Raw genomic sequence first — 12,370 nt, forward strand, 5'->3', positions numbered from 1 at the left:
TTCACAGGTGGTTTTCACTGAAGACCTTTGTGTGTTTTCAGCAGGTGATACTCTAGGAAATGAACTGCTAAGTAGCTGAGTCAGTGGACTTCTTTCCTCCTTTTCTCAGCAGGGCTAGCAATTAATGCAGACTCTGAGCTTCTTAAAGAGGGTATTTAGGTAACCTCTGTTGTTGCTCATAAAATTGCAGTTTTGGAGTTTTGCTTTCTTCAAAGACCAAGACTAATAAAAGCATTCAGTTCAAAGTAGGAAACAAGACCAGCCGCTTTGCTTCCTGGAAGTTTCATATAGTGTCTGATGTTAAGTTTGGAGCAGAAGCATGATGAGAAGGTGGAGTAGGGAGACATACACAGTCATTCCAAGAGGAAGAAATTAAGATTTCTTTTGCTTAAAATAGAATGTAAATATTACAAGTTTGGGTACAGGTTTCCCTACCTGAGAAAAGGCTGTTTTCTGTTGCGACAGTGAGGAACAAAGAAGATAGGCTCAAATTTACCTTTCTGCTGAAGATCCATATGGAAGAAGGAAAGCTTTTACTATGAAAATGAATACAAGTCGCTTAAAATCCCAGGGTGGAGAAAACAAGATCTTCCTGATCCTTTCCTTGTCAAATTCCTGAAAGCCCTTTCTCAGACTGAAGTAGGAGGAAGATGCTCCCGACTGTTCTCATGAAGTACAAAGTAGTAATCTGGGTTTTTTGTAATTACAACTTGATGAGCTGTAAGCAGCATGATAGATGCTGAGTCCTTAGATCAGAAAGGGTGAATTGAGATGTTGCAATTTAAGGATTTCAATTAAAGGAGGGAATTCTGTGGTGTTCCACCATGCTTATTACTTTGTTAGGAGGTTAAACATGGAGGAGAGCTTTGTTTCAACTGACTGATCAGCCCAATGTAACCAGGTAACATGAGGTCACCCTGCTGAGATTTGTTGAAATAGAAGTTAAACTTTTCCCTTCCCTACTTAAAGCTGCAGGGCTAATAGTTGTTTTGATGCTAGTGCCAAAATGAAGATTACAACAGTTATTTGTTGTGCAACAGAACATCTTGTGGCTCTGGTCTCTGAAGACGTGAGGATCTGTTCAGAGGATGCCAAATAGTTTCCTGAATTTATAGCTGGTAGTATGAATTGAGAATAATCCTTAATGAGCCTTTAATCTGTGACAAAATAATTAAGGATTTAAAATCCAAATCTTGAATCCATGTGGTTTTCGTGGATTGTAAAATGAATCCAGACTCCTTTTTTTTTCCTTTTTCTCTGTATATCTGAACATAGACTTCAATAGAAGTGCTGAATTACTTATGGGGACACTGTCTTTTTGGAGAATGGTATCTTTGGGTAGGAATAGCAAAGCTAGATGTAAGTTCTTGTGCCAAACTTCTTGCATACCAAGGAAAACGGGCTGCAGAATTTCTTTGGATGCTGGATTAGTTCCTCTCTAATTCAGTGCTTGTGTCATCAGGTTGCCTCTGCAGCTCAAAGGAATAATTGCCCATTCCATTCTCCAGCGTGGGATGCTAGAAAGAGAAGCTTGTCAGTGTCTAGAAGCACTGTTAATCACTTACAAATGGTTTGTCTAGTCTGGTTACCATCTTCTTGACTGGCAGATGAGGAGAACTTTCCCATTCTTCCAATTTCTTGGCAGCCATATCAGAACAAGGCTTATTAAGAAGACTGTCTAGTGCCACGCTGTAAGAAACAGATTGCTACATCTGGTCTGAAATATAAAGGAATATAAAGCTTATAGGGAAAGAAAATGTATTTCCAACCTGATTCTCTAGGCAATTCACTTCTTGCTCACCCCTATTTTTCTCGTAGATTGCACATTTCTTTGGTATGTATGGCTTTGAAATGCAGTAAAAAAACATTCCTTCTCTTCCTGTAAAAACTGTTCCCAAATTTATTCCATCTTGTATATAGCCAACCACTTTATTTCACTGCGCTTTTGTGTCTTACCTCTGATAAGCTGCTGTCCATCTTCTATAGAATCATAGAATAGTTAGGGCTGGAAAGGACCTTAAGATCATCCAGTTCCAACCCCCCTGCCATGGACAGGGACACCTCACACTACATCATGTCACCCAAGGCTCTGTCCAACCTAGTCTTGAACACCACCAGGGATGAAGCATTCCCAACTTCCCTGAGCAACCCATTCCAGTGCCTCACCACCCTCACAGGAAAGAATTTCCTCCTTATATCCAATCTAAACTTCCCCTGTTTAAGTTTTAACCCGTTACCCCTTGTCCTATCACTACAGTCCCTAATGAAGAGTCCCTTCCCAGCATCCCTATAGGCCCCCTTCAGATACTGGAAGGCTGCTATGCTGGTCAAAAAGATCTTTTGCTAGTATGGCATCCTTTATAGTAGATGTCTTTCTGAAACCAGCTTCTCTTCTGAAAAAGGAGGTCTCACTTGGTGTGTGATTGTCTCTGATACTAAATTTGTACTGTTACATGAAGGGATGGCTCCCAAGCTTGTCTCTGTGGGTGCAGAGGCTTACTTTGCTCTACTGCAGTGTTACACAGGGGTGTGTGAGAATGGGTAGTGGAAACTGAGTAATTTTTGTGCTGGAGGAATGACTGGTGTATGTTTGGGAGCTCCTAAGTGTAGTATGTGATGAGATAGAAGTATGTGCCCAGTGGTTTAGGCAGTGCAAGTGTTAAGGGAGCTATGACTGGCTTGTATAGAATCACAGAACGATTTGGCTTGTAAAGGACCTTAAGATCATCCAGTTCCAACCACCTTGCCATGGGCAGGGATACATCACACTAGACCATGTTGCCCAAGGCTCTGTTTAACCTGGCCCTGAAAAACAAATTATAAGAACAAATTTCATGTGTTTATTATGTTTAGAGTTTATGGATGCTCTTGATAATAATGTTATGTTGTGGTTTTACCAAGATTCAGTTTAAAGGAAGAGATTGGAAGACCATTGCTATGTGTAAAACTACCACCAAAACAAGTGTGAGAGATGATGCTTGCCATGAGCAATGCTTTGGAGAGCACAGCACATCACTTGCAGCCCATAGTGTGGCACCTGGAAGGGCTCACTGCTGTATCAAGCGATTTTCCCAATGTACCTGTAGTGCATTAGGTACCGTCTAGCTCATGTCTGTAAATGTAAACTGCAGAAACAGGATGCATCTTACTAAAGTAAGCATGAAGTTTTAATTGTATTTATGCTTTTTTAATTGGACTTTTAATTGATTTCTTTCTGCATGTGTGATGTATGTGTTTTACAGCTTCCCATGCACCTTACAAGTGGGATTATTGGCCACACGACGACGTTCGTGCTGAATGCAGATTTGTGGGTCTAACTAATCTTGGAGCAACGTGTTACTTGGCATCCACCATTCAGCAGCTGTACATGATACCAGAGGCCAGACAAGCAATATTTACTGCAAAGGTGTGCTTCTGATAGAAGTTTAAATTTAGAATTGATGCAAATGCTGATAAAGTATAAATTTTGAGACATCTTGATAAAGGATATTTATGCAGGATTTAGTTTGCTTTTTCTTCAGTTGGATTATTCTGCTGATGTCTGAAGAGTTGTCTTTTTTAATATATTTGTAATGCAGTAGGATATTAAGGTGGCATTATGATAAGACGTTCTCAAACTCTTACTTCTGTTGCTATCAACTAGATAAATTCAAGTTTGGGTTTATGTGAATTGTCTGTTGTTTCTTAACTCCTAATTTGTCATTTTGTTAAGGTAAATGTCATTCTCATTCAATGTTTATGAAGGCCCACAGCATAGACTCATAGAATAGTTTGGGTTGGAAAGGACCTTAAGATCATCCTGTTCCAACCCCTGCCATGAGCAGGAACACCTCACACTAGAGCAGGTTACTCCAAGCCGCGTCCAACCTGGCCTTGAACACTGCCAGGGATGGGGCAGCCACATCTTCTCTGGGCACCCTGTGCCAGCACCTCAGCACCCTTGCAGTAAAGAACTTCTTTATATCCAACCTGAACTTCCCCTGTTTCAGTTTGAACCCCTTGTCCTATCACTACAGTCCCTGATGAAGACTGTCTCCAGTCTCCAGCATCCTTGTAGGCACCCTTCAGATATTGGAAGGCATCTATCTCATGCTACCAGAAGTACACCAAGTCCTGTAAATTACCATACATTCATGAGATAACAATATTACTTCTAGCTATTCATTTTAAAAGAGAAAGCTTCGTTTTGGTCCCTGTCATCACCAGGGCATGTATAATGTGTGAAACACCCTCATTGCAGTGACCTCATCATTTTTTATCATTGTATTAGTGGAAGTATTCCCTTAACTTCATTTAGAATTAGCCATTTATAAAGAAACAAAACAAATTCAATACAGCTGCTGTTGTGTGTGAAATGCATTATATAGGGGGTGGATCAAAACTCCCACAGAAGCGAATTGATAAAAATTACCCCAAAATTACTGCAGTCTTTGTAATACCTTCACAAAAGCTCCCAGCTGCAGTAAATTTTTAGCAGATAGAGTCATTATTTGACTTTGGTTTTATGTTGACATGCCAAAAAATTGAGTAGGTGGTGCTTTGTATACAAGTGTAAAATAGTGCACTGTATGTTCTTGTACACAAGCGTTTTCTGTAATTGTCCATAATAAAGTGGTTGGAGTTTTCCTTCAAAAGATGGTTATTTCATCTGTTTAAGGGCTGTTTGGGGAAAGTTACAAGCCAAAAGATAAAAGTCTTCTTTTATGGATTTCTTTTAGTATTCAGAAGATATGAAACACAAGACCACTCTACTAGAGCTCCAGAAAATGTTTACATACTTAATGGTAGGTGCAAATAGAGGATATTTTATAAAGTATCTTATTTTGGGGGGGGGTGGAGAGGGAGACATGGGCAAGAAAAATGTTACTATTCTATATGTCAGCATCTTAAGTCCTTTATGTCTTAGTTCTGTAAATGAGCGTCTTAACTGAAATACCTTTTACTTACTTGAAAACTATTACTTAGCAAATCATTTAAGCAAATGTAATGGTTTCCATGAAGGGACAATGTAATCCTAATCTAAGATAGGTTTTGATATTGGGCACCAACTGTCAAGCTAGGAACCAATTAGCAAGCACTCAGGCATTACTGACTGTCTAATGTGTTCTTAAAAGATGTTTGTGAAGTTAATGGGAACATGAGGATCAGGTGCCACAGTCTGAACATCCTTCATTTAAACCTTTCACCCCCAGCACATTAATGCTCAAGTGATAACAGAATGTTACCATAGTTATGGGACACTAGCTACAAGTCTGAAAATCAAGCTGGTTTTTAGTTACTTGCTGTGGCTGGGCTGTGCCCTGTGTGGACACCCTGTGCACTTTCATTGCTAAATGTCCGAGCGGCCCAGGAGCTCCCCGGCCAGCCGTCTGCTTGGATGCAGTAACAGGGTGGATTCAGACAGCAGGCCAGGTTGAAACTGGGTAATTGACTGTGCCTTCCTAATGAAGTATTTGATTGTTACAGGAGCCCTCCAGGTAAGAATCTGGGACAGTTCTATTATTACACTGCTGTGTCTAGTCCAGTTTCCAAACTGACTTTGTGAATGGTCAATAGAAACTGTTCCAGCAGAAATGACTGCATCAGTCTTCTGTATGGATTTAAGATATTTAGAGATATTTTGTATGTAATAAGGTGAATAAATAGTCGTGAATTACACAGATGCTGGGGAGATCACAGTGGGCTTCCAGCTGGATTATAAGAATTTAGCAAAATGGTGCTTCAAGGAGCCTCCCCAGTTCTAGCTGAAGATAACCACTGGAAGGACCCTAACAGCAGAGTTCCATCACCACCAAATGCAGCCTGGCTGTCCTGTTAGGATGTTTTGATTCCATATGTGAGCACCATGCCAAGATCCCAATAAATTATTTGTTCTTTTTAACAAACACCTTGCCATGAGGGACTGTCCAGCACTGTTGCCATTCACCTTGTTTCACACAGACCTTGATGTAAAGGGTTCTGAGCCTGATTCTTTGTATTTGTGAAACAACTTGTTTGCCCCAGTTCCCTGGTGATAAACTATATTATTTTATTCATTGCATTTTCCTTGCTCCAGTATTTTAAAGGCTGATCTAATGAAATAAAGCATTAAAAAGCCACTAAAAACTTTGAGATTCCAGAACCAAACAAAATGAGGCAGGTCAGAAGTGTTCACTGTTGTTAAAATAGTGAGACATTCCTGAAATAATGAAAAACCTGAGGAGAGCTGAGTGGTTTTGTTCTTGGCGTTGGCTTTTGTGGAAGAAATTCATGACCACTTTGAAGACAAAATAGAGGAAAGGAATTTAGGCGGGTAGTGCTGCCATAAATCATAATAAAAATAAATCCATGTATTTATATAAGCATAAAATAATACAGGAACATAAAATCTTGGGATGATTTACCATTATTAAATGTTGGAGAAAGACTTTTTCCAAACAAGGTAATACTTACAGGAAGCACTGTCTTAACACACATCCTTAAAAGAAAACATTATGTACGTTGTTATTTACAACAACAAAGTTCCTTCTGCTATAAGTAAATTCTGCATTCCCAGTGTGCAAGGCAGTGGAACAGGGGATGTATTCTGAAGAACTGCTTTATATGGCACATTCTGTTCTCTGACTAAACACATACATGAGAGCTAGGTGATAAGTTTATACCATAGAGAAGTCTGAAAGAGAATGAAGCAGTTGTCAAGATTTAAATCAATAAGGTCCGGAAATACATAAACACAGGCTGACATCCTTCATCTTGTTTTGTATCTGAGCAGCTATGCAGAAAATGAATGTGACACACTTTCAGCCAAGTTACTGTCTTTTATTGAGTCACTTTATGAAGTGTTTATTAAACATTATTTAATATTTTACTGATGAGTTTCATAATAATCTGTTAAAAATGGGTTTACATTTCATCTGAAGCATTTAAACACTTAACTGTAACACCCCAAGTATGTCCCTTTTTAAATAGGCATTTATATGTTACATATGTTTGATGTATCTGTGTAACATAAAATATAAGGATTGCTGTTGATATGCTTTGCTTGGTATTTTTGCCTTCAAGGAAAGTGAGTGTAAGGCATACAATCCAAGGCCTTTCTGTAAAACCTACACCATGGATAAGCAGCCGCTGAACACTGGAGAGCAGAAAGATATGACAGAGTTCTTCACTGACCTAATAACAAAAATAGAAGAAATGTCTCCAGAACTGGTGAGTTATTAAGAGGGGGTAAAAGGGAACTTGAAAACTTACAGATTTGCTCAAATTTCCTTGACAGAATTTATTAATTCATTCACAGAAAAATACAGTGAAAAGTTTGTTTGGAGGTGTTATCACAAACAATGTTGTTTCTTTGGTAAGTATTCATCCCTCATGCTTGCCTGTTAAAGATTAGTGGGTTTTTAACTTCTCAGAACAGTTACTTCATTGCTTTCCTCTCTCATTGCTGTGATTCAGGACTGTGAGCATGTCAGTCAGACTGCTGAGGAGTTCTATACAGTAAGATGCCAGGTGGCAGATATGAAGAATATTTATGTAAGTACTGCCAGGCTGAGATGTGTACCATAGATCACAATCATAACCAGGTGCAGTCGAGTATAAAAGACTGTACCATACACTGTTGAATGTGTTGGTGCTTTCTGTATCTAATTTTGGTGTATTACTAGGTTTATATTACTGGGTGATTTGATTGAATTGTTTGATCTTTTCAATGCAACATGCTATCAGCTGGTGCCATTTGGAATGGAGTAAGGATTGTGTTACAGTCAGTAATTGCTACTTGCTTCTGTGCTTTAAAAATACCATGGCCATTTTTATATAAGAGAATTGTAAATGTCAGAAGGTTTTACAGATACATGCACTATTGCTTATTAAGTTAATTTAAAACTTACACCAGCATAATTTTAGGTTTTAAACAAGTATTAATCCCCACACTTGGAATTTGAATTTTAAGTACTTAAATTCTTTGGGACAGCTTGGAATATTGAGTGCCACTTTTCTGAATTGGCTCCTAAATTTTGTGTTTGGGTTAGGAAGTGGTTTTCCTGTCAAACTCTGCTCTTAGTTCAGGTGCGTGTACTTCTTGCAACCTTTTTGATGCCTTTGTCCACCTTTACTTCCATAACTTAATGGCAGTGTGAAATTTACTGTAAGATTGCAAGAGAGGGGTTTGTAAAGCGAGCCATGCAAGCACAAGATATAAATACCTAGGAAAAATCTAAGTTCCTTCTTTGTTTCTTCTGTTAGGAATCTCTTGATGAAGTAACTATTAAAGATACCTTGGAAGGTGACAACATGTATACGTGTTCGCATTGTGGGAAGAAAGTGAGGGCTGAAAAAAGGTATGATTAAGAAGAAGTAAAGTTTCCTCATGTGTCTTTTTAGTAAATTACTGAAATTACCACTGGAGTGAGAGTAATCCTGTAGATGTGGTTTCATTTGGTTTGCCACTGTGTACGCCTGTGAGGATGTGGTCCCTGTGCAAGTGAGCACATAAGTAGGAAATCAAATTGCCAAAACAAAGAATATAAGGTAACTTAGCAAAAGACCACCTAGAGAATAAAATGGTTGTGACCTTTTTCAATGTAAATAAAAGTAAATTTGGAGAAATTAGTGCCTTTTGAAATCTGTTGCTTCTCCTGGTATTAATTCTTTCAGAGATTATTCGGACTTGTGTTACTCATTATGCTGTGTAATTGCTTAGGGTTTCATGCATAGCTCCAAAGTTCTTAACTGAAATTCATAGTTCTAGAAATCATAGAATCCCAGAATGGTTTGGTTGGAAAGGACCTGAAGCTCATCCCGTTCCGACCCCTGCCACAAGCAGGACACCTTCCACTAGAGCAGCTTGCTCCAAGCCCCTGTGTCCAACCTGGCCTTGAACACTGCCAGGGATGGGCAGCCACAGCTTCTCTGGGCACCCTGTGCCAGCGCCTCAGCACCCTCACAGGGAAGAACTTCTAATTAATATCTTACCTAAATCTCCCCTGTTTAAACCCATCACCCCTTGTCCTAACATTCCAGTCCCTGATGAAGAGGCGCTTTCCAGCAGCCTTGTAGGCCCCCTTCAGACACTGGAAGCTGCTCCATGTAGCGAAAATGTTTTGATATTTTAAAAAGTCTGCTAATAAAAAGAAAGCTGAATATAAAAGGTGTATTGGCTTTATGTCACAGCTAAGAAATTTCTGTTTTAGAGATGACAAACCTAATAGTTTTTGTAGCTGTTAAAACAACATGGGTGAAAGAGAAACCTACTTTAAAGTCAGTATTGTGACGTTTATGAGATTTAATACACAATATGTTCTGCATTGAAACTCATCAGTTACAGGAGAGTAACTCCATATAATGAGGGGATTTGCATTGTTAAATACGTTCAGGACTCATTTTATGGTATCAGTTTACAAGACTGTCATTCAAGCCATAAGTAAGTTCGATGTTTCTTCCAAGACATGATGGTAGGCTAGATAGAATTGCTCAGGAGGCTGAGTTTAACCTTCTTGCTGCCCTGCTTCAGGGCATTCTGATAGCTGAATTTTATATTCATCTGTCTTAGCAATTCCACTTTTATGTTTGAAATAAATGTGTTTAAAATCTTTGTGAAAATACAGTTCAACCTGCTAAGCTTTTGTAAATCATGATTATTTTTAATCCTTCAGGGCATGTTTTAAGAAACTACCTCGAATCTTAAGCTTCAACACAATGAGATACACATTTAATATGGTAACCATGATGAAGGAGAAGGTCAATACACATTTTTCATTCCCGTTGCGTTTGGATATGACACCTTACACTGAAGATTTCCTCATGGGAAAAAGTGACAGAAAAGAAGGTATGCTTCATAAAACAAATTCAGCAAGCTTTGCCTCTTTCATCTGTACCACTTCATGTGTGCATAACATAAGCAAACAATTCATTTTAAACAAGTAAAATCAAAGATCGTTTTAATCAACCTATTACACAATTTAATATGAGAAAACTGGCCAGTTATTTCTGCTTTCATTTACTATTCAGTTTGAATTATTCTTACATTTGTTTTTAAAATATGAGAGAAATTACACATAATTACCTACAGTTTGTTGCTGGCTTATTTTGATTTTCAGAGTAATATTTGACTTCGGCTAATGGCTGACAAACTGCCATCATAAATAGGATGTGCTAACTAGGCCTAACTTCGTTATTAGTCCTCATCTCTGCAGTAGTGATGTTCTGCAGTGATTGTTTCACAAGGGTTGGGGTCTGTGCTCCTTGTTCTGGGTATGGAGTTTCTGTCTGTCATCATTGTACTGTGCTGAAAAGAAGTGCAGCTATAGGAAACATATATATAGGAATCATATATGGGAGTCATATATAGGAAATGTGTACGTAAGGCATACTCATGTTGGAGTTCAGGTGTTTAGATAATAACATTAAATATTGCATTCCATTCTTGCAGGGTTTAAGGAAGATGGTGGATATCTGAAAGAAACTGAAAGTTATGAATACGATCTGATAGGCGTCACGGTTCACACAGGAACAGCAGATGGTGGGCATTACTACAGTTTTATCAGAGATATAGTCAATCCGCATGCTTACAAAAACAACAAATGGTGAGTTATGCCAAACAGCATCTTGTAATTTCTTATTTTAACATAACTACTATTATTTGGCTTTGTCCAACACAGTTGTTTAGGAGATAAGTGCTGTCGGTTCCTCTCAAAAGCACAAGAGGTTGGGATTTGATAGGTGTAAGCATGTTAATTTACCAGCATATGGATTTCTGTGCTATAGCTGTAACAGTTGGGGCGTGCCTTGGATGCAGGAGTAGCAGAACACCCCACCAGCCTCACATTACAGCCAGTGCTTGTTTCTTGACAGGACTGTTAATGACTATAAATCTATTCCAGTCAAAAATGAACAGTCAGATTTAATAGATTGTCAGAAAATCTGGTTATTAACCTTTGACAAGCGTACTGCTACATTTATGGTTGTGGAATTCAGTCCTTTTAATTTTGTCCATTTTCAGTGGCACAGCAGCTTGAATTTTTCTTCACTTTGCCACACAGGATGCAGTGAGTTTAGAAACGCTGCTGCAATAGCTGGGTTATCTAAATCTGTTCTTACTGTGCTTTTTATATATGGAATTGTTTTCACATTCGATTTCCAATTTGATCTAGCTGGTGATCTTCTATTGCCAGCTCCTTCTAGATGCACTTTAGTGACATACTGAAATGTTAGACAGCGTTTGCTTTTCTATCTCTTCTTTTCAAAGATTAAAAAAAGATTCAGGATCTTCTTAAGCATCAGTGATAGATGAATAAATAACTTTGTGACATCCCACTTCTGATGGGGAAAATTCTACATACATTGGGCATATCATCTTTGTGAAGAGGAAGAAAAAGTTGGGAGAAGTAACCTTGGAAAGGGATGAGATATGTGCGTGGAAAGGAGGAGGGTCTTTTTAGGTGACGTAAAGCAGGGAACACTCTCCGCCTGTCATTTCTGGATGCCACATCTTGGATTCTTAGCTGAGGCCTTGGCATAGGAGACAAGATTTCCTCTATTCCCATTCCTCAGAATAGCTAGCTGGAGCATTTTTTAACAGTTCAACTTGTGACCCAGTCCCTTCTGCAGAGGAAAACTACCACAGTTGTACCATCTTCTCTGCCTCCTTCCGCTTTGAGTTCTACTGCTTTATGGAATGATTCTGTATTTAATTTTGATTTCCGTGTCACTCATATTGAAAAAGAAAAGGCAAATGTTCTTGACTGCATTAAAACCCTGCCTGTATGAGAGTCAGGCTGGAAAAATGAGGGAAGTAATGTGTCTCTTGATAAGAAAAACCAAGAACTATTAAATGCTGACTTCTTGCTCTTACTGAAAGGAAGGATCCCTTTTTGGGATCAATTAGTTTAGTTTGCTGTGTTTCAAACAAGGTAGTAGAACTTAATAGGAATACTTAAATCTGAAGAATTGTTTTAAGTGCTTGTTATGCTATGTTTGCCCTTAGGGACAAACAGCAGTTGTTTCAAAAGCTTTCTGTTTTACAGGTATCTTTTCAATGATGCCGAAGTGAAACCATTTGATTCTGCCCAGCTTGCTTCAGAATGTTTTGGTGGAGAAATGACTGTAAGTTCTGACTTCTATTTTTGTCATGTTCAACCATCACCATAACTGTTGTCAGAAGAATTCCATAGGGCTTACGTTTGGTTTGCCATCTGTTGTGAATGTGTATGAAACAAAAGTGTTAGCTGGGTTTTATTAAGCCTTTGACACCGTTGTTGGGCTGTGAACTTTTATCCTGTGTTCATTTAGTAGATGGTTGCTCTTCCACCATTGATCTCTTCAAAAGGTCTCCCTCTCCTTTGGGGGCTGAAAGATTTGACCAAGTGGAAGTGCTTCCAGCTGCTGATGCAGC

At 38.7% G+C, this 12,370-nt stretch overlaps 1 protein-coding gene across 11 annotated transcripts in view; it reads left to right on the top strand.

Annotated features, from left to right (window-relative positions):
* The window catches only part of USP34 (ubiquitin specific peptidase 34), a 136,482-nt gene that overhangs the window by 92,259 nt on the left and 31,853 nt on the right, over positions 1-12,370 (top strand). For all 11 annotated transcript variants that reach the window (XR_009727153.1, XM_061364831.1, XM_061364826.1 and 8 more), the window contains 9 exons: positions 3,243-3,406; positions 4,719-4,784; positions 7,042-7,188; positions 7,277-7,333; positions 7,435-7,512; positions 8,224-8,318; positions 9,633-9,805; positions 10,409-10,562; positions 12,003-12,081. Coding sequence is in view for 10 of the 11 variants with exons in the window: in XM_061364831.1 (XP_061220815.1) it covers positions 3,243-3,406; positions 4,719-4,784; positions 7,042-7,188; positions 7,277-7,333; positions 7,435-7,512; positions 8,224-8,318; positions 9,633-9,805; positions 10,409-10,562; positions 12,003-12,081 (1,013 nt within the window). In the remaining variant the exon portion in view is untranslated. The remainder of the gene's footprint in view (positions 1-3,242; positions 3,407-4,718; positions 4,785-7,041; positions 7,189-7,276; positions 7,334-7,434; positions 7,513-8,223; positions 8,319-9,632; positions 9,806-10,408; positions 10,563-12,002; positions 12,082-12,370) is intronic.

The sequence above is a fragment of the Neopsephotus bourkii genome, unplaced genomic scaffold, assembly GCF_033783945.1.
Source record: "Neopsephotus bourkii isolate Nb327-2 ecotype Australia unplaced genomic scaffold, CSIRO-AGI_Nbou_v1 NB_1250, whole genome shotgun sequence".
NCBI classification, from domain to species: domain Eukaryota; kingdom Metazoa; phylum Chordata; class Aves; order Psittaciformes; family Psittacidae; genus Neopsephotus; species Neopsephotus bourkii.